General features: G+C 42.3%; 1 protein-coding gene across 50 annotated transcripts in view; it reads left to right on the top strand.

Moving 5' to 3' along the window:
• Positions 1 to 22,364, top strand: part of MAGI1 (membrane associated guanylate kinase, WW and PDZ domain containing 1) — a 477,139-nt gene that overhangs the window by 366,878 nt on the left and 87,897 nt on the right. For 48 of the 50 annotated variants that reach the window (XM_043550815.1, XM_037903487.2, XM_037903486.2 and 45 more), the window contains exons 4-5: positions 11,281 to 11,487; positions 19,218 to 19,428. In XM_043550815.1, the coding sequence (XP_043406750.1) occupies positions 11,281 to 11,487; positions 19,218 to 19,428 (418 nt within the window). The remainder of the gene's footprint in view (positions 1 to 11,280; positions 11,488 to 19,217; positions 19,429 to 22,364) is intronic. The other 2 variants (XM_043550820.1, XM_037903469.2) reach the window with 1 other exon arrangement.

The raw sequence follows: 22,364 nt of genomic DNA, 5'->3' as shown, positions 1-22,364 counted from the left end.
TGCATTTCCAGGTTATGTTTTGGTAGTTTCTCTGGTAGTTGAATCAAAGTACAGTCTAGGAAGTATAGAGAGTGTTTTGACATTAGAAAGTGAGTTTGCCTTTTGAGGGTTTATCAAGGCACATAGTGATGTGTTTATTGCTGGATACCACTGCAAATCCCAATTTTACTTTTACATGCACATTATGCCTCTGCCCTGCTACATCTCAGGGGTGTTTATTCCAGAAATTGATGAGAAACCACTGCCACCCTCACTCCCCTTTGCTAAGTAGCACTTGGAAAGTTGACAGTGAGGCAAGGCCAAAAGAAGCAGTGAAGCCTTGTGAAAATTGACATTTTAAAAGCTCTCTTGCACTTAGCTTATTGAGGGAAAGGGTGGCGGGAAAGGAGGATTATAAAACAGTCCATGGGAGTGATCAGAGGAAGGGGAACACACAGGATATTGACTCCATCGTGGATACTGTGGATTCTGCTTTAAAAAGAGAAAAGAATTGAAATTGGAGCCACAAAAGGCTGGGAGATTGGATTGGGAAACATTGTATCAGGTGCTCCAAAACTTTGATTGAAAACTGTTGCTGATTGAATTTCCTAGCGTGCAGGGCAATGGATGCAACCTGTTATGAGAGTGTTCTGTTGGTATATATGTAAATAGTCAATAGATAATTGTCATTAGATAGCACTCAAGAATATGTAGCCTAGCTCCTGAGTTAGGACCAATATAGCTTGTGGTTGTGTCCTGCAAATAGTTTCCTCTTTGAAGGCAGAGTGGGTATGGCAGTTACTTCCAAATGGCTCGGGGAAGTGGAGGGGGATGGTAACTAAAACATCCAACACCATCAGACGCGCTTTAAAATGGTGAGAGTTGGTAGCACTGCTTTGATACTGGGAGATTCTATGGTGTGTGCATGCTGGGTGGAATGGTGATCAAACGTAATGCCATCACCCCACGGGGATACGTTTGGCATGGCCCACCCCTCAGAAAGGAAAAGTCCATTTAGAGCATGCCTCATCTGAGCCCCTGTGGCAAACAGAACACAGTGATGATTGCAGTCGCAGGTTTTTGACTGATCTTGCACTGCCCTGCCCTGCATTCAGTTTGTAGAGCTCCTACTGATGCCATGGAAGTAATGCTATGGGTTACTCATTGCTTTTGCATATGAGTTGCAGCAGGAAGAGATCATGGCTCTCCCAGGTGCCATGAGTATCATGCGGGAATCTTGTTCAGTGGTTAGAACAGGATATTGAGTCACTGCTTCTTCCCCTGGCTTGCTATGTGGATTTGAGTAAGTCAGATAACTGCTCTGTGCCTCGGTTTACTGATCTGGAGAAGAGAATAGTAACACCTATCGTAATCACCATTAAAAACTCAACCGATACCGCAATGTGTCTACAGTTATTTTCTGTGACAAATACAGAGGTAAATCTGTGGTATCTCAGATTATAATGATTATCATCATTCCTTTGACCAAAGGCAGACTTCGGGTCGGCACCCCATTTGAAGTAGGTGCTGTACAAACACACAGGGTGATGAAATACAGTTGCTGTGATTTTTGAGTACTGTTTGCAAATGTCGAATGGTGACTGCTGAGTGTCATTCTGGTGTTATGAGGCTTCATTAATGAATGCTTGTAAAGCACTTAGTGATCCTCAGATGAAAAAGTGCTGTAATGTGTAATATGTGAAGGGTTGTTAAATTATAGAGCATTATTGTCAAGGCATCATCTTTCATTCTTGGGACAGGCTTTGTGTGAGTGCCAAGAAAAGTAATAAGTAATCTGCATTAGTTTCATCACTTAAAAAGTAATGGGTGACTTATTAGCATCTATAATATCAAACTGGCTACTGTAGACAGGGACCCTGATTACAAGTATTTAATGACCGTAATCAGCTACCTTAACGGTCCAGCTCGAATAGCAGCAAAAGTCCCAGGGTGCATTCAGAAACCAGCACTTGAATTCCAAGAAACTTCCTTTTTGCCGAATATTTCTGATGTGTTTGTTCTGCTCATATTTCTGTCCACTGGCCCTCCTCCTCCATCCGTTTCTAGAGAACGGCTGCTTTTCGTTGTTCTAGTTTCTTTGTTGATTTGCATTCTGTGGGTCTTGCCAACTTTGTGCAGCCCTGAGTGAGTGCTGTGGCTATGGTATGAAAACATGAAGAGAAAGATCAGAAGACTGGGGGGTGGCAGATGCTGTAGACGCACACGTAGCGGAACAAACACGTTCCGCTTAATAAGATAAGATCCGCTTATTAACGTCTCTGTACTACAGATTGACTCAATAAATCATAATGATTCCTTTAGAGCCACTACAGTGTATCATGTCAAAGATCCACTTATTAATATCTACATATTGTGGAAAGATTCTCTCCCTCCCCCCCCCCGACTTCATGCTTTTATTTTCTTTTCTCTGGTGAAAAGGGTGTGTGAGAGAGACAGTGTTAGTCAGTTGCATTCTAAAATGGGACATCAATTCCTATTTTTCTCAAAATATAGGTAGACAATTGATGTGAAATTTCATAGAAAGGTAATTTTCATGCCCTTTAAATTTTTTATGGATTTTTTTAACTGCTTCATACATTTTTAATAGTACGACTTTGGCTCTGGCCAAACTTTTTCTCGGTAGCACTACTCTTCATTGTGGACAGATATCTCTTAAAATCATTGCCTGTCGACACAAAATTTGGTAGAGAAGTTGATCCTGAGGACTTCTAGCACAAAGAATGGGGGGGGGTCTTTTTTTGAGGGGTGCACTTGAATGTAAGATTTAGGGTTATTTTTGGCTGTTATGGACACAGTATGTGCTATGCACACAAACCTGATCAATGGAGGTTGGACACATACAGGAGCGATTGATGATAGGAACTGGACACACTCAAGCCTTGTTGACGGGCGCTGAGCACACATGAAATATCAGTTGTGAGCTATGCTTTCTGTCACATTTTATCCTGCAGCAAGGAAGGGCTCACATGCGGCTACTAACAGATGAAATATTTTCTGCTGCAGCTGTACTTCTGTGTTTCAGAGGTCTGGCCCCTACCTCCACCTCATCCAACTCCCACCTTAAACTGAAGCATTCAAAAAAACCTGTATGAAATAATACACAAAAATCTTTGTTATGAAGCCATTAGGGTTGTTATGCACACAACATACCTGAACCTAGCCCCAGGAGCAAGGCAGTGAAAGGGTAAGCCACCTAACAATGCCTACCTGCTACACTTCCATCCACGAGCATGCTCCTTACCTCTTTCCACTGCAACTACCACATACTACAGCCCATGTACTCTGTAACCTGCACTTTGGCCTCCTAGGACACCAGCCTTCTATCCCCCTCGGAGCCGCCTTGCGCTCACAATCCTCCTCCAAACTACCCTCATCCAACATAACCACCTAGAGCACCAAACATGCATGACAATGTTGGGGAAATGCTCATTTCATACAGGGGTATGTGCGAAAAGGCTCAGCAGTAAGGCTGAGCTGAATAGTCTGTGGTGTATGGTCACTGTAATGCTAAGGGAAGTTTGTGGTGGGAGTAGTAGAACATATGCACGGTTAATTGTCTTTACTTTTCTGTTCCTTGCTTTTTGTGGGTTCACGTTAGATTTAGCATATGGTGTGTAAAGCAATCTTAACTACTTCACAGCACTTTTGGGTGTGTATTTATATATTCCTATATGCATGCACCTGTGCTTGTATATACATACCAGATTGTGTGTGTACAACAGATACTCCAGTGTTATGTTAACATTAATGGTTCCTGCCTGACTGCAGGAAAGAGTCTTGAGTTCACAGAGTCAACCACAGCCTGTGGTACCAAGATATCCCTGCTTGCCTGTTAAGATCAAATTCCCCCCCCCCCCAAACTGTGTTGCAATGCTAAAGCATAACTGGGGAAGTGAAGGATATCGTAGTTGCCTTAGCTCGGTGAATATCTTTGTTTAATTTATTGTAATATAGACTGTTGTGTGCATTCAATCTGTTTGCATGCAGCTGTATACAGATTGAACAATAGCCGTGTGGTTGGGGTGATAGCCAATGATTTTCTGTTAGCTGCTGGTCACCGTAATGGTGGTGATTTTGATACATCCACTTGAGAGAAAACAATTTTGAAGTTATTTGTTATGTCTAGGGTTTTCATGGAGCCTAGGGGAGTTCAGTGTCCATATCCCCCATATTCTTTAAGCCCAAATGAAAATCTCAGCCTATTTGGCCAATGAGATCATAAGGCAAGATTCTTGGTTGTTACCCAAGAATTTAAGCCATAAATTAAAATATGCCTATTGTAACATTTTGGCTAATTCCCAACAAAAACATCCAGACTGGGTCTCAGCTAGCCCATTTTGAACCACCTCAAGAGAATCAGAAATATAAAGGAGATTTGATTTACATATGTTGTAATTTAATTTCTCAGTGCTCTCTTTTATTGCCGACTGCAAAACTATGCTGTGCTTTGCTTCCCCTTCCAGATGCTAGATCCCTGGCCTCCTCTTGGTTGCCTGGATACTCTGAGTTTCCTCGAGGCAATTGCTAATCAATGTGGGTTGCAGTTAGGTGATTCCCGCAGACAGCAGCCAGATCTGACATCTAAACGTAGAAACTGGTAGCCAAATTCAGTCTGGGAAGTAAACAGCTAAAACACTGTAACCCTATCTCCACTTCCAGGAATCAATTCGTCTTGTGCTAATCAGACACCAGTGCTCTGATTGGATTAGATGAACAGAGGCACTTTTAGTAAAATTAAAGTTCAATCATTTTGGCTCTTCTGAAGAGCTGACAAAAGAGGCACGGCTCAAAAAACAATTACATTAATAATTACGTTTTGATTCTGCATGTCAAGACCTTGCTTAATTTTCGTATTTATCTACATTTCTTCCCCAGAATGCCATTTTGCATGAATATAGTATGCAACAGAGACTGCTTTTTAAGATGTAAGCCATTAGTGGAAACATGGTCAAAGCACAATATTGGAGCTTTGAAGATAGTATGTGTCCTGTGTAAATGTTAGCTCCTCGGTGCAAAGAGAGAGCTTTTCTTTTATCATTCCAAAATTATGCTTCGCTATAGGAGTCAGTGAATTCAGAACTGCAGACATAATTTTCAGAGGTGCTGTGAGCACTCCAGATCTCCTATTGACTTCTGTAGGAGCTCAGCACTTCTGAAAGTCAGGTCATAACTACTGTATGTCGCTTGTAAAATGCTTTAGGATCCTCTGGGATAATGGGTGTTGTGTGCTGTAAGGGTAAGATGATGTTAATAATGAGAGCTGAGTGGACTATTCAGTACAAATTATATTTGTTATGAATTTAGCCCCTTTTGTTTCATAAATTTCTCACAAACAAATGTTAAGTTGCCTTTTCATGTATACGTTCTTTATGATTATTAGCAGGATACTTGAAACAAATAATTTCCAGTTTACGGGTGGTTCATAAACTCTTTGCTTTGACTGTTCTCTGTTTGTTATTCATTGTGTGTGGCTGGGTTGCTAAGACACAGAGGGTGGTTTGCCTCTTTCTGATTGGTTGATTGAAATAATTGATAGAGAAGTTGAAAAAACGACAAATTGCAAATACTCAAAATTGTAGAAATTTCTGAATGAATGATCATTTGTACTAAGCTTTTGGAGGCTTTCAAGACTGGCAAACATTTTCCTGACTTCCTTATGGTTGTCCAAATACTCATTAATAGGAAATAATGTGACTTTCCACCCAAAGAACAGCAAACCAAACAGAAAAAACAGGAGTAGTGGAGGGGGGTGTGTGGAAATAAACATGGGGAAATAGTTTTACTTTGTGTAATGACACGTCCACTCCCACTCCTCTGGACACAATTAACTCTAGGCTTGAATAAAGACTGTGTGTGGATGTGTCATTGCACAAACTAAAACTATTTCCCATTGTTTATTTCCCCCCCCCCCCCCGCCTATTGTTCCTCACATGTTCTTGTCAACTGCTGGAAATGGCCCACCTTGATTATCACTACAAAAGATTTCTTTTCTCTCCTGCTGGTAATAGCTCACCTTACCTGATCACTCTCCTTACAGTGTGTATGGTAACACCCGTTGTTTCATGTTCTCTCTGTATATAAAATCTCCCCACTGTATTTTCCACTGAATGCATCCGATGAAGTGAGCTGTAGCTCACGAAAGCTTATGCTCAAATAAATTGGTTAGTCTCTAAGGTGCCACAAGTCCTCCTGTTCTTTCTGCGGATACAGACTAACATGGCTGTTACTCTGAAACCAAACAGAAGTATTTTAAATTTTGATCATGAAATGAGGGATATTTTAAAAACTATTCAAACACCTCTGTAAAAAATTAACAGAAGAATTTTGAAAAGGGGAATCTCAGAGGATCAGAGAAACTACTTGACATAGATTCAGATATTTTTTAAAAAATGTGAGACCCGTGAGCAGATATGAGAGAGCTATATTCAGTATTGACACATTGGTTTTTTGCATTGGTCAAAATCCAGACCAAACTGCTGCTAATTACCATCCGTGACAAAAGGCAATGTTTGTTTTGGGTTGTTGCTTGTTTGTGTTGGAAGTTAAATGGTGGCAGCCCAGCTTCAATGTTTACACACTTTCAGGAGATGACAATTATACCAAATGTTGCTGGTTTTGTTCGAAAAGAGAAAACCTGGCAGATGCCACAAAATAGCTTCTCCCCCCCCTCCCCCCCCCAAATCAGCTGGTGTCTCCCTCTCAGCCCTTCTGCCTCTTGGTGCAGAGAGAACCCTTTCATTGACCACATATCTCCCCTGTCTGCTTCTGTACCCACGAGTCTGGAAGTTCGAGATGCCATTTCTTGTAGAGTACATGAGTGGGAGCAAATGTAAGCATTAGTTACAGCCTTTGGCTCTTTAATAATGGATGCTGTAATAGGAGCCCTGGGGCCCATTCATGCTCCAAAGGCCCAGTGCTCTGTTGCAGCACCTTCCAAATGAACTGAGCAGCGAAGAGAAATATACTCATTTGTATGCAGTGAACACAAATTTTAGACACACAAGAACATTTCCATTGGGTCTAGTAGTCTCCGGTTGATGTCCTCGGAGCCAGGCTGTGGTATGGCATTTCCGCAGTTTGAGGTTTTTATTCATGGTGAGTTTTTTATCTTCAGGGTGCCCTGGCAAAACACAGAAAAAGAATCAGTTCCTACCCCAAGGACCATCCATTTTAAGTTAAACAGACAGTCTAAATGAATTGCCACATTGAAACACATACAGTAGAACCTCAGAGTTACAAACACCTCGGGAATGGAGGTTGTTCGTAAGTCTGAAATGTTTGTATCTCTGAACAAGACGTTCTGGTTGTTCTTTCAAATGGTTACAATTGAACATGGACTTAATACAGCTTTGAAACTTTACTATGAAGAAGAAAAATGCTGCTTTACCTTTAATTTTTTTAGTAGTTTACGTTTAACATAGTGCTTTTCTGTCTGTGCTTGATTGATGGGTGGGTGGGTGGGGGACTCCGTCGCTGCCTGATGGTGTACTTGCGGTTCCAAATGAGGTGTGTGGTTGACTGGTCAATTCGTAAATCTGGTGTTTGGAACTCTGAGGTTCTACTCTACGTACATTAAAACGTATATCTTGACAAAAATATGAGTAGAAGAGTAATCGGGCACAGTGTTCAGTTTGGATAATTGGAAGTAAGAGGGGAATTAAAGATGTTTTTAGGGAAGTTTGGTGATATTCTCCCTTGGGGGGCGGGGAACAAAAAGTGTTGATTCAATATGATATATTCCAAAAGCAAAAAATAATTTAAAAAAATACTGACCAAGTGACCTAGTGATTTTGGTTGTCAAACTTGAGGCATTTTTGCCTGATTTTTCAGAAAGTGATTGCCACTGTTCATGTTTTTATGAACTCACTCTCTAAATCAGTGGTTCTCAATCTATTTACCATTGTGGGCCTCATAAGCAGCTCTCTGTGTTATAAGAACAGGAGTACTTGTGGCACCGTAGAGACTTAACAAATTTATTTGAGCATAAGCTTTCGTGGGCTACAGCCCACTTCATCAGATGCATAGAATGGAACATATAGTAAGAAGACACACACACACACAAAACATGAAAAAGTGGAGTAAGAGGTTAATTAATTAAGATGAGCTATTATCAGCAGGAGAAAAAAACTTTTGTAGTGATAATCAAGATGGCCCATTTAGATAGTTGACAAGAAGGTGTGAGGATGCTTAACGTGGGGAAATAGATTCAATATATGTACTGTGTTGTGGCCACATCCAGACCATTTATATACTACCTGTATGGCCCTGAGGATGTCACGTGGGCTGCAGCTGTGTGCTGAATGGGCCGCAGGTTGAGAACCATTCGTCTAAATCATGACTGGAAGAGATGAGGGGTTGAACCCATCAGAGTCAGGGAGAAATCATCCTACCCTTTTCTTGAATTTGGTGGTGGAATTTTAACAAAGGTCCCCAGGAGACCTCTTAGCACATCTATTTACATACTTACCACGATTATCAAAATTCTGCCCCAAGTACACACCTATATACCCTTTGTTGAAAACTTTGTGTGTGTTACATATTTGTAGGTGTAACAGCATATAAAATCACTGAAATAAATGCTGGACAAAGTCTCTGTGTTCAGTGCCCCACATACAAGCTGAATTGCTACCCATGTATTTTATATACTCGTTGATCTTTGTAATCACCTGTTAGTATCTTTGTAGAATACACAGAGCTTAAAAAAGAAATAACCAAGTAATATTGAATCTCTGGAGAAGTACAAAATAGAGTAGGATAGATTATCTTCTCTTCCTACTTCTTTTATATTCCCCCTCCTTTCTCTCTCACATTCCTCCTCCTCCATAAAATACTCTTGCAGCATATAGAAAGTAAGAATCATTTCTCTAGCAGAGACTGCACCTGCTGTAAGATTCGACATCCCCATTAGGGGCTCTTTCCAGAGGAAGTCATTTCCTTCTCCTTATAAATTATGCATCTGTGTACATTTAAGATTCCGAAATGAAGAATAAAACAGAAAGGTATTGCTGAACATTGCTTTGCTCTACGGAGTTGACTCCTTGATCCTTTATAGACACTTGAATGGAGCTTACCGAGAATGAAGCTCTGTGTGTTGCTGTCATAGCGTTTCTACATCGCTAAATGCTCTGAGGAGGGAGTCCCTCTGATTTCCAGAAACCGTGAATTTTGAATCCCAGTCCTTGTACTCTAAGACGGCAGTGCGATGGGTAAGATCTTTGTGCAGGGTAAGCCGGGAAGGCAAACTGGGATTTGCTTAGCAACAGAAGCTGGCTTTCCTTTCGCGGGCCCGCCTCGATGAACTCGCTTGATCCTTTCTCCTGGCTGGACTCTTTCTCACTCCCTGTTGCCCCAGTCTATCCCCATGCCCTTCACAGGGCCCACAGGTGTTAGCCTGGTTTTTCACTCTCCTTCCTGCACACAATCCTCAGACTGCTCAGGCATGATTCCTGTCTTAATTCACCCCGAAGGCCAATGGAAATAGAGCTTCAGGGATGGACTCGAGTAAAAGCTGGAAAGGAGAAGATTGATTCAACCACTCAAATGGCAGTTCAGATGAATGTTATGTTTTATGAATTAAAATTCATAATGTATGTGATTTGCACAGTAAGCTCTAGTGAGCTGTAACTGGCATTGTAAAATAACCGCCTGTTCTCCTGCAAACCTAAGGATTACTTCATTTGAGCAGTGCGTACAGCGGGTTTGTCTACATCTGTGTGTAACTCGTTTATAAATTTTAAACACATACAACACATTCTCCTATAGGCAGGGGTGTGTGTGTGTGTTTGTAATATTTATGGCATATATACAGGACATGATGGTTTGGTGTGGTACATAGGTTTCATGTGTATTTATCTGGAATAATCTGCATTTTGTGTGTATATGTATATACACACACTGTATACTCTGAATGTCTGTATAGGATGGAGAGAATATACAGTACATATAGAATGGTATGGTGTCCTAAAAAGGTTTTACCAGCAAGAGTTGGATTCTGATGATACTTTTGTGCCAAATCATTCTCTCATTATTTCCTTATGTGTAATCTAGTTATCTGTAGATATAATGCATAATGTAATCAAATTTACCTGTGTGTTTTCTGAGTAGAATTTTGAAAAGAATTATGGCTGATATAAATAATGTTTATAGGGTATATATGTGCCTATATAAACATGCACTTTTATATTGGGGGTGGAGAGGTAAAAATGTATTTTTGAAACTGCTTTGGGATCCCTGAGAATAAAATGCTATATTTAAATGGACAATATTTTAAGTCAATTTCTGTGGCCTAAGGGCAGAAATTAAAATATGTAATAATTTGTTGAAACTGGTATGAATAACTGATATTTTAAATATAGACTTGTTTGCTTATAATGTCAAATAATATAAACTGTATTCTGAATATCATAAATTTACTTATATCATAAATTCTATGGGACAGGGACTGTCTTTTTCTCTGTGTTCGTACAGCACCTTGCACAATGGGGGTCTAAATGATGGGGGTTTATAAGTGCTACTGCAAAGTGAAGTAGATTGGAAATGCTGAAATATTTCATTGTGAAGATTGCTATCCTGGCTAGACTGAACCTGCACTTTTAGTGAATTTGCCATCAGATGGGATTTCCCTGAAAGGATCAAAATTGTCCCACAAATTGCATGTGATATTTGCCCCTAAGAGTCTTGCTTTAAAGATTTGGCTAGTTCACTTCTACCCTAACTGACCCCAACAGCTGAAATTCCTCTTTAAAGAAAGCAGGTGGCACTTGGTGTTTTCCTTTGACAAAGTTTCCTTTAGAGAGAGATTACTTTTTCAGAAACGCAACAGCCACCCAAAAGAGCTCTTCTATTAAAGCAGGTCATCCCAGCTTTTCATCGCCTATCTGCTGATAGCAGTAATGAATTTTTTATTTTCTGCAGGGTTCACTCTAAATCTGACACAGTATTGTGTGGTGCATACATATAAAAAGGCCACTAATTGAAATTCAAATGTAATGAGATGAAGTTTTGCTGTTCACCACAGCTGCCTTTGTTTTAGTCCGTGTACGCTCAGTGCACCTAAACAATGCAACCCTCACTTCTACTTCTAAATTCAACATGAATAAACTAAAAGAAAAGAAATCTTTCTAGTCTATTCCAGAAGTGAAATATAGTTAGAAAAACAAGAACCATTATTTTTGTCTTTTGCGGGGAGAAAGAGGTTTTGATGGAATAAGAAGAAGAATAAAAAATCTTGCGGCTTAAAATCTACTTTTTTGAACATGCAAATGTGTTTCTATTGCCTAGGTAACTATTATGGAACACCCAAGCCTCCCAGCCAACCCGTCAGTGGGAAAGTGATTACCACTGATGCTTTGCAAAACCTTCAGTCCAACTCCAAGCAGTCGACTCCAAAACGAACCAAATCTTATAATGATATGCAAAATGCTGGAATAGTGCATACGGAGAATGAGGATGAGGATGACGTCCCTGAAATGAACAGTAGCTTTACAGGTAAAGCAAAAAATATTCTTGTCCATATTATAGGACGCATTGCATTCTTCCCTCCCCTTCCCCACCCCCACCCCCACTCCCACTCCCCCAATAGGAGCCCTGCAAAGCTGCCAGCTCTGGATTGAACCGCATTGTAATCTGGGTTAGAAGTATTTCTACTGTCTTCTATTAACACATTTTCCCTAGCTCACAGAATAGTTTTAAAATGTCAGGGATTAACCTAGATGTGTATCTGTTTCCCATACAAAATTATATAGCCCGTGATTCCGTTTCCCCCCTTAGCCTATCACTATACTCAACAAAGCTAATTTGCTAAATGAAGGAGCATTATGGTTAACATAAAGCATTTCTTTCTTGAGAGTTCAGATAGAATTATGCCATAGACTCTTAGACTTTATCTGTGAAGGGCACATGAAATGAAGATAGATTAGAGAATTCTAAGAAAATTCACTGACTCTTTACCTTTTTGATATCTTATGTTAATGATGGTCAAAGTCTGATTAAACAGCACAGAGAGAAGTTGTATATTTTCTTCAGAACCTCCTGTAGTCACTTCGTTTTACAGTCTTACATAATCATAGATGCCTCTAAAATGGGAAGTAGCTGGGAATTCTGAGTAGACATCTCTTGCTGTGTAGAATAATTGAGAATTTCTCATCTATTGTACAGGATGGGGCGCATTTGTCATTTGAGGTACATTCATGTTCCTTTAAATAGTGTCCACTGAATTCAGTGGGCCAGATTTTGCCCTCAATTGCATTAGGATAGATCTATTGGTCCTGCTTTGAGCCGGGGGTTAGACTAGATGACCTCCTGAGGTCCCTTCCAACCCTGATATTCTATGACTCCATCAATTACAAACAAGATGGAGCCCACTTGACAGGAGTGTATGTTCCAAATGATTGGACAGCACCTAGAGGAAAGTAAAATAAATTATTTTAAATCCTTATAAGCATCACACTAATCATTTTGCTCTTGGACAGGCAGAAGCCGTTTTGTAAAAAGATGTGATGTAGTATTGGAGAGCAAGTAAATATTCTGAACCTTTTCCTGTGGACAATTAAAAGCAGCTGCTATTGCAAAAGTTTTAATGAAAATCTGAAACTCTTTGTCATCTTGAAATATTTTGAACAATGTGTTATTTTGTTGGAAACTAAATCTGCGTTGATCCTCACTCCCACCTGTGACTTTTCCCTCTGCTGTTTTCGCTTGATTTTCAGCCAGGCCGCAGAAAATCAAGGAAGTGTTCATTACCACTGACACTTCTACCCATTGTAACCAGGGGTCTGTGGAGCAAGTTGGATGCGTTTGAAACAAATCGTTCCCTCTTCACTCTCTCTCCCCACTGTTTTTCTTTTAATTGCCGGCCACGTATTTCTTACCTACACCAAAGCCTTCTCAAGCACGTATAGTTTACTCCTTCTGTTCCCTGTGGTACATCCCCCAGTATGCTGGGGCTGGCCCACAGAGAGTCAATGAGATGTGAAAGCAAACTTGGTCTGCTTAAGAAGTCCTTGTGTTTCACTTTCTAAAATGTCCTGTGCCTGTCGACGGGTCTCACACTGATCTCTCTGATGTTAATTTGATCTCATGCTTCAGCCTGCAGGGGTCTTGAAAGAACTTTTTTTTCTCTGATGCACAATCTGGGTGGGGGGTTCACCTAAAGCATCCAAGATCAGCCTCAGCTGGAGATGGGATACTGGTTGGGGTGGACCAGTGCTCTGAGGTGGTACAGACAATCCTCTGTTTGAGATGCCTGACGGATGTGTCTTGTGGCTGATGGCCAGATTTTGAGTCAGGAAGGAATTTTGCCCCAAGTGAGATTGGCAGGGATTTTGGTTTTGTTCTGCCTTTCTCTGCAGCCGGGGAATGGATCGCCTAGGCATATCTCACCTTACCAATTCCCTCCCATCACCGGCATCGCAGGGTCTCCGGTTCTCTGCCTATGGCACCCAAGAGTTTAGTCTCCTGAGGACTAAAATCCATTCATTTTACTGAAGTGACTGGGCTCAACATGAGGGTATTTGGGTGAAATTTGGTGACTTGTGAATTGCAGGAGGTCAGACTACATGATCTAACAGTCCCTTCTGGCCTTAAACTGCATGAAACTATGGTGCTGCCCCTCTGGCCCAGAGACGAGGAGCATTGCGGGAAAGCTGTCCCCTGCCAGAAGCTGACCACTCCGCTGCTCAGTGCTGGCAGGCTCAGAGCAAGAGACTAAATGGCTCTGTCCAAATTCCACTGAGGTCAATGAGAACTGGTTCAAGCCCTTAGTCAGGATTTAAACACTGGTCCTGTATCTTGGTAGCCCAGAACTTTCAAGTAGCGTCCTTATGATTTATATAGGGCTTCACATCTTTTCAGCTGCTGTGCAAGCATTAATTAAGCCTCACAATGCTCCCATGAGGCATGGAAGCAGTGAACGGTGTTATTCTCATTTTCACAACCAGGAAACAGAGAGAAGTAAATTGCCTCATTTCGGAGATGGTTGAGCTCCATGTGCATTGCAAGCTGTCAGTGTCTCTGAAAATCAGGCCAGAAGTGATTGGCACAGGATTATGTAGCAGGTTGGTGAAAGAGCCAGGACTAGAACTCAGAAGCCCTTGGCCCACACTCCTCTGCTTAATCAACACCATTACCTAGATTCTTTCCAAACTATGGGCAGGACTCTCAGTTGGTGTCAATTGGCCTCGCTCCTGTTATTTCAGTGGAGCTGTGCTGTTGATTTTCCTCTAAGGGCCAGATTTTCAAAGTTACTTAAGTGACGAAACACGTTCCTGGTGGGATTTTCAAAGCTCTGCACCTAAATCTCATTGGTGGTAGCACTTCCGGTCCAGATTTTCAAAAGTATGTAAGTCTTTCTGCCAGCGCAGCACATTCCTTCCATGCGTAGAAGCCTGGTTGTCGGTCTGCTGAAACATTTGCGGTTGCAGATAGATATCCATGGGGGGACATGCCACTTTCTATGTGAGATAGCAAGTGGTAGTCACTGGAGAGATGCCTGTGACCATTCTTTCCTTGATCTTTATTCAGCCTAATGTTGCATTTTAAAGCTGAGTCAGCAGCCACAGCATTACTGTAACAGATCAGAAACAGAGAAGCCAACTAAGATATTTACGGTTGCTCTTGTTTCAGAAACACAGAAGTTAACTGAGGTTTTATAAATGCTCCTGCACTTTCTTTTCATTGTTTTCTTTTTGTTTTTAAGAGCAACCAAAGAAAGTAGCTGTCAGTATAATCAGAAATTATAGCATAGCGACACAGAACAGGAGGTTTTTCTGCTGTTATCACTCTCTCCGTGTTATTGGGTCGGGTCCTGATCCCACTAAGACCAGTGCACATCATCAGTCACTCCGTTGAAGTCACTAGAGTTACACCTGTGTGAAATGCGTTTCAGACCCATCCTCCACTCTGGCCCGTAGGCATTTCCTGTACATACATTGTATTGAAATTGCCAGCTGTTATTCCCTGGTCCTCTGTCTGCTTGTGAGCTTCTTGGAGCAGGGACCATCCTTCTTAAGTGTTTGGAAAGCACATGTAGTGGGCACTAGAGCAAATGAACAGGAACAATAGTACTGGGGCAGACTACAGCCCTGGAAACAGCAAGCCTTATGGAGGAGGATTCTTTGATCGCGGCCCTTCTTGATCAAGAACCCCAAGACATGGGAGAAGTCTCCAGACATTCTTTTCCCTTAATTCTCTCTCCATTGAAGGGGCTTTCTCTTAGGCCTGGTTTGCGTGAAATATCCTCAAATCAACTGTCTAAGACCATTAAACACAAGATTAATTAAAAATAGGGAAGAAAGTTCAGATTAACAAAACAAGTGATATTCACAATTATTATTATTTATATTTCAGTAACATCTAGGAGCCCCAGTGATGCAGGGGTGCTGGAACCATTTTTATAGAAGGAGTGCTGAGAGCCACTGAACCAAACAGTAAATGCTCTATGTAATGGAAACGACTTGAAGTCAGGGGGTGCTGCAGCACCCCCTAGTTCCAGCACCTATGCAGTGATGGACTGTGACCCCCTTGTGCTGGGCGCTGCACAAACACAGAACAAAAAGACCCCAAGGAGCTTACAATATGTCAGGCTTGGCATTTGACAGGGGCTCGTCTGTCTAGGTACAGAGGCTTACTCGTAATGGACAGGAGTGCTCTGGCCTGTCAGGGGAGTTCTATGGCTCGTGTTTTGTAGAGGATGAAACTAGATGCTCACAATGGTCACTTCTGGTCATAGAGCAGATTTACACTTAAAACACGGCGTCGGCTCTGCCATGCCGCTGTAGTGCTTCAGTGAAGACCCTCTATGCCGATGGGAGAGAGCTCTCTTATCAGCGTAGTTAATCCACCTCCCTGAGAGGCAGTAACTGTGCTGACTGGAAAATTTCTCCTGCTGACCTAGCGATGTCTGCACTAAGGGTGGGGTGGGTGTAACCACATTGCACAGGGGCATGGATTTTTCACACCCTGGAGCGACATCGTTATACCAGTGTAAGTCTGTAGTGAGACCAGATCTTAAAGTCTATGTCTCTATAACAGCTTTCTGAGGAAAACCATCTCTTGTCGTCCATCTCCTTGGTCAACTTCTCAACCTGTTAGCCAGGCAGTATCTCAGAGGCATATCCTCTTGTCTATTTTTTTCCTTCGAGTCCTGTTGATTCTCTGAGTCTCTTTCCCAGCCCATTAAGTCCCTTTGATATGCCTGGCTCCTCCTTATACCAGGCATCCCCTTGTCCCTACTCCCCCCAGGTGAAGCTCCCAGATTTTTTTCAGGATTGTGTTCAGTTTGTTTGTTCCATCTTTGCTTCTGACCACCCCCAAAAGTTCCTTTGAAGGTAAATCCCCCTGAGGTTTGGAACCCTTATCCCAGCTCTGCACCCCTTTTACAAAACTTCATATTGCTGAATATATATCCTGAAACCTCACATCTTGTGACTTTGCAACTTCCACCCCACCCAACCATCCCTCACAGGACCTGTTGTTGGGAAAAGGTCATTCTGAGATCTAATTAATCTCCTTTCTAATGGGAACTGGCCCTGACGAGAACAGTTAACTGAAACCAACACACAGTTTTGCCTTTTACGGAGACAGGAGGTATATATTCACTATAATTCCCTCTGACTAGTGTTTTCTACTCTGTGAATTAATGAAAGATACAAATAATCTGTCACCATGAGATCAGACTTCGGCCCCTTGTCTCCACCAACTGAGCACAAACATCTGGATAGAAGAGCATTGGCCCACGCAGGTCAAAAGACTTTTTCATGCTTATTTCATGCCAGGGATAACTCTGCTAACCATATTAAAATTCTCCGTGTTCTGCCGAGGACCTGTCTTAGACTTGTGTTTTCAAGCTTTGGCATGTTTACACTAATGATTTGACGGGGAAGGGAGGGATGAATCATATTTTAGTTTCTTAATCTTGCCAATCTCTACTTAAAAATATTTAAAGGTGCAAATGCAGGAAGCAGACAGTGGGGGTGTTGAACTAATCTTGATAATTTTTTTATTTTTCTGGTTTAGAAAATATTATATCAGTGCCTTTCCTGTTCACAGAAACAGCAGGCAGGGCTCCCACATGGCAAGGAGTTGGGATTTAGACTGGCCAGTAACTCTTGCTTTGGAAGACTATTGTGGATTTCCACCCCCTTCAAGAAGCAAAGCTCCCTTGCAGAGCTGTCCCCAGGGGATGGCGAATCAGGGTGACCGCTCTGGGCCCCGCATTTTGGGGGGGGCCCCGCGGGTCAGCGCAATTGGCCAGTGCTGCATGGACAGCAGGTGAACCGGTGGCTGGGGAGGCTACCCTCAGCCCCGCCCCTTCCACCCGAGGGAGAATGCACCCAGCCCCAGGAAGGCAGGCGACGTGCCCCCAGCCTCCTGGAGCCCAGCGGCACTGCCGAAGCGGGGCCTTGGGGGGGGGGCAGTGTCATCAGGGCCACACCTGGCTGTTTGGGGAGGCACCGGCTCCACCAGCCTCCCCTACTCGCTCCCGGCATGGTCGGTCCTGGAAGCGATGTCACTTCCGCCCGGGGCCCCGCACACCCTAGGGACGGCCGTGTTCCCTTTACTGAGCTATGTCTACACTTAGCAGCCTATTGCGGCCCAGCTTCAGGGCTGCAGCCGCGCCCCTGTAGCACTTCGGTGTAGACCAGTGGTTCTCACCCTGCAGGCCGCTTGTGGGCCAATCAGCGCACAGCTGCGGCCCATGGGACATCCTCAGGGTCATACAGATGGAATATATATTGTGTCGATGCGGCCCACAGAACGCATAGAGAGATGCATATGCAGCCTACCATGGTAAATAGGTTGAGAACTACTGGTGTAGACGCTCACTGCAACAGGAGGGGTTCTCCTGTCACTATAGTAACTCCAGCTTTCCGAGAGGTAGTAACTAGGTCAGCGGTTGACCTAGCGCTGTCTACATGGGGACATAGGTCAGCTTAAGTTTGTCACTCAGGGGTGTGGATTTTTGACACCCCCGAGCATGACATAGCTGGGTCGATCTAATTTTCTCTTGTACCCCAGCCCCAAGACACAGCAGTGTTTAGAACATCTGTAAACTAAGGCCTGGTCTACACTGTAAAGTTATCTCCGTGTAGCTATGTCAGCCGGGGTGTGAAAAAACTTATGCTGACCTAAACTCTCAGTGTAGATGCCAACAGAAGAGTTCCCTTGACATAGCTAACTGAGGCCTGGTCTGCACTTAAAATGTAGGCTGACCTAGCTGTGTCACTCAGGGCTATGAAAATGTTTGCACCTCTGTAGACGCAGCTACTCTGTTGCTTATGTGTAGACATAGCCTTGCTCAGGAAGTTAGTGTTCGTACACTCACGGGAAACCCCCTTCTGTGGGGCAGGCCGAGCCTATGCTACTGGGCTATGCCAACATAGCTATGTAATTAGAGTCTCCATCGTGTAATTAGGAGCAGAGATCCAGTTTGTGTGGAGCAGCTCCTAAGGTTTAAGGATGTGAGGAGTTGCTACAGTGACCATACACTGTTCCCATTTTGGAGGGTGGGTTAGGGTCTGCAGGGATCCAATGACCCCATTCCCTCCCTGCCCCCCCACTCCCCCACCCCCTAAATACTGCAAGCAGAGATTTTTCCTCAAGAGAGAGGAGAACCATGCACCCGTCACTAGGGACTATACTATTGCTAGGATTTTACATGGAAGGCACTTAGAGGCTCTGGAGATGAGTAGCATTGTAAAACCCCATGGATGGGGGCAGAACAGATTGTTGCAAGCTGCCACTTACAGCAGGATCTCATGACTATTATAAAACATTGAAATAAATTATTTTCATTGCTTAATATGAAATTGTTTAATATGAAAAAACTCTACCACTTCATTGACTTTCTATGGCACTTGTGCTCCAAGGTACCTTAGGCAATTCTGAAACTCTCCCAATCAATCCTTCTGCTGAAAGGAATCTTATTCTCTTGGGCCCCAACCCCACAAGTTGTTCTTTGTGGGTGGGCCCTTGCACCCTTTCAGAGCCCCATTGAACTCAGTTACTTCAGCAGGCCCCAGTTTGCAGGATTGGGGCTTCAGAGGCAAGAGCTACAGGAAAACTCACTATCAGTCTCCCAAGTCCTGTGCTTTGAAAGGTGAGTCAAGTCTTTGGAACCAATACCAATGCAGGTATGGACACAAACAAATGAACAAGGAAGAAAAAGTGGTACAAATATTTGAGTGTGTTTACCGATAATCCTTTTTGTGATTCTGCAGCAGATTCTGGTGACCAAGACGAGCACAATATACATAGTATAAGAGAAACAACGCCACCACCTGTGAATAATAGCATCACCGCCGTTCCCACCACGGAACCATCTCAGAAGCTCCCTCAATACCTACCTCCTTCTGCAGAGGAAAACCTAGGTCCTCTACCTGAAAACTGGGAGATGGCCTATACCGAGAATGGAGAAGTCTATTTTATAGAGTAAAGCTCATATTTTGTTTGTGTATGTGTGTGTGTGTGTGTGTAATCTCTGTCTGCAAATGTACATACAAACCATGTGTATTTAATGTCTACAGTGGCTTTTGAGAACTAAAAGATCTTGACCAGTTGTAAGATGTTGCAATGCTCCTACTTGTGCATTTCCTGAGTGGATCAAGCAGCCAAACTCTTCCAGAGTTCAGAGGTGTTGAAAATCCAATAAATTTCCAGAGCTACTGTAGTTTTTTACAAAGATAGTTACAAGAGCTACCGGCAGTTAAAAATATTGGTTAGTTTTCTAGTTTGGGATGAAAGCTCCTAATGGAAAGACGTTAAGAACTCTCTTTCAGAGCCTGCCTGTGTACATCAGAATGGTCGGGAAAATTCCTCCAACCCCATGCTCAGTCAATAGCAGAGCCAGGGAGCTAACTTGGTACACTGCTGTTCTCATTAAAGAGGAGGGTCCAAATTGGATGCTGACATGCTCCAGTAGGCTTGCACAGGGCATAACTCAGAGCAGAATTTGGCACACAGTATTTGGAAGAGCCAGGAAGACATAGTGCTGTGGACACTTTTTGCTTGATAGCTCTGTAGTGTCAGCTGCTTTAAAATGGTCTTAATATTGATTTTTTTTGTACCATGAATAATAATCTCTAATTGTACTTAAAAAGACTTATTAAGACTTGAGCAGCTGCTAAAACAGGACTGTCTAATATGAGAGATTCTTCAGACAGAGATAGCTAGTCATCAGAAGAGTGCAAATAGTGTTTGCAGCCTGAAAACAAGCTAAACAAATCTCATAGCTGTCTTTATGAGTATGGGGCAAGGAATTCGAATTTGGTTCTGAAGGTTAGTATACTGTAGTAATGGAAACTGAGGCCCTCTATCTACAGACCAAATACAGTGCATCCAGATACAAAGCTGGCTTTTCCTTTATATAGTACTTAGACCAGAACCTCAGCTTTGACATGTTAAAAATCCCTACTATTTTCTATGGGTGAGATAACTGCCAAACTGACTTTGATTTAAAGAAGTTGTGCTACATTATTTTCTGGTGGAGTGACTATGATCCTCTAATGTCTAGAACTGAAGTTATTGTGTCCTTTGGGAGAGATTCTTGGGAGATCACGCCACCGGCAAGGGCAGACCAGCAATCCTCTGTGCAGCACAGCCTCGTATACACTGTGTGTGGAAGATTATGCTAATGGGGGTGGGGATAGGCCCAGACCGTTCCCAAAAGTACCAGAATACCAACTATTTTGAGGATGCAGCGGTAGTCACCCTGTTTGTGCTTTAATTTGAATTGAGACAGGTCCATTATACTAAACATGGTGCTCTGCCCTCAGTTGTAACTGAATTGTGATTTTGTGATACTACCTTCATTCTTTGAAACAGTTTTTGGAGGCAGAGTGATTTATTATGCGTTTATGCAGTCTTTTAATGAGCTAAAGCCCTGAATTGCCAAATGGTCTTTAAAGACTTGTTAGCTCTTTTGTGACAAAATTTAGGGAGGAGAAGGATATTTCTGTTACCAAAATCATGTACGTGTCCACTAGAACTTACTTCTGGATCTATCCTTACTTCTATGTGCATACTTGATTCTTTAATACTGTTGCAAGTTATGCCGCAAAACAGGGAGAAGAGAGAGGATGGGTGTGATTCAGTTCATAACAAATAATAATGATCTCAGCTATTGCCCGCAGTTCAACTACGTTTCAGCGTAACTTTAGAAAAAGAAAACAAATCCCACCCAATGATTTTGTACACCTCGCTGGTTACAGGGTTGGGAGCAGAAATTCCATGTGAAAGGCTGCTTTTATAATATTCCCTGTCCAAACAAAAGCAGGGAATATTGCAAATAGCACAAAAGTTCGTTCTCTTGAGTTTATCAGATGGAGGAGGCTTGGATAAATTTTGTATGCTTAAGCTAGCAAGACCTTATGGGGTTCTCCTGTCACTGGGAATGACCCGCCGGACTGACAATTGCTAAAAATATGCAAATACTGTACCCATCCAAATCACCACCATTTTCCCTAGCAAACCACAAACTTTTTATACATTGGAGGAACCCCTCTGCTTTATTATTGATGATTTGTCTTGCTTTGCTAGAGTTCAATTTACTAGTCTGAGAAACCCAAACCACGACCAATGAATTCATCAGAAACTCTCTGAAGTGCACAAAAGAACTGAATGTGTTCCTTCTGCACTGGGAAGGCTGACTAATGAAATGGATGAAACCAAGGACCTTTTACTACAGCACTCAGACACAAGAATAAATCAGACGTGGAGTCTTCTCCGAGTTTGCTGGTTGGCTGTTAGTCCTGAAAGTAACATAGTCCTCATTACATAATTTCTTAGTTCACAAGGGGTGTTGTGAGGTCTAGTTAAAGTTTGTTAAACCTCTTTGAGAACCTTGAATGTGGAGTGAACAGTATCAATATGACATTAGAACTAAGCACTATTAAGCAGAGCCAAAGGCTAAGCTAGATAAATGATATTTCAGTTTTAGAAGAGGTTAGTCTCTTCAGGTTAGATAATATGCAGAAGAATGCATCAAGCACCAGGACTAGCTTATAGATTTAAGAGATTATATTACCCCTTGTCCTAAGACACATACCAAAATAAGGAGAAAAGTATATTTAAAGAGGAGGTACACACAATCTTCATCCTTAGGACAGAAGTCAGGAGCTGGTCCGTGGACTCGTGAATAGAAAGAGTTGAAAGTCGCGCTGGTCACGATTTCCATCACAGATTTTGGTAGAAAAGTTTTTTTGTTAATAGAAACATTTTCATTGGAAATATCTGTTCTGATTGATGTTTTCTCTCAAAACCCAAAAAATTTCGAAGAACAATTTAGACGAAAATAAAAAAAAAATTTAAAATTTCCCTGAGGAAATAACCCATTTCCCAGCCAGCTCTCATTGGTAGATGAGTCCACG

This window comes from Chelonia mydas, chromosome 7 (genome assembly GCF_015237465.2).
Source record: "Chelonia mydas isolate rCheMyd1 chromosome 7, rCheMyd1.pri.v2, whole genome shotgun sequence".
NCBI classification, from domain to species: domain Eukaryota; kingdom Metazoa; phylum Chordata; order Testudines; family Cheloniidae; genus Chelonia; species Chelonia mydas.
This window is presented reverse-complemented; position numbering and strand designations above follow the sequence as displayed.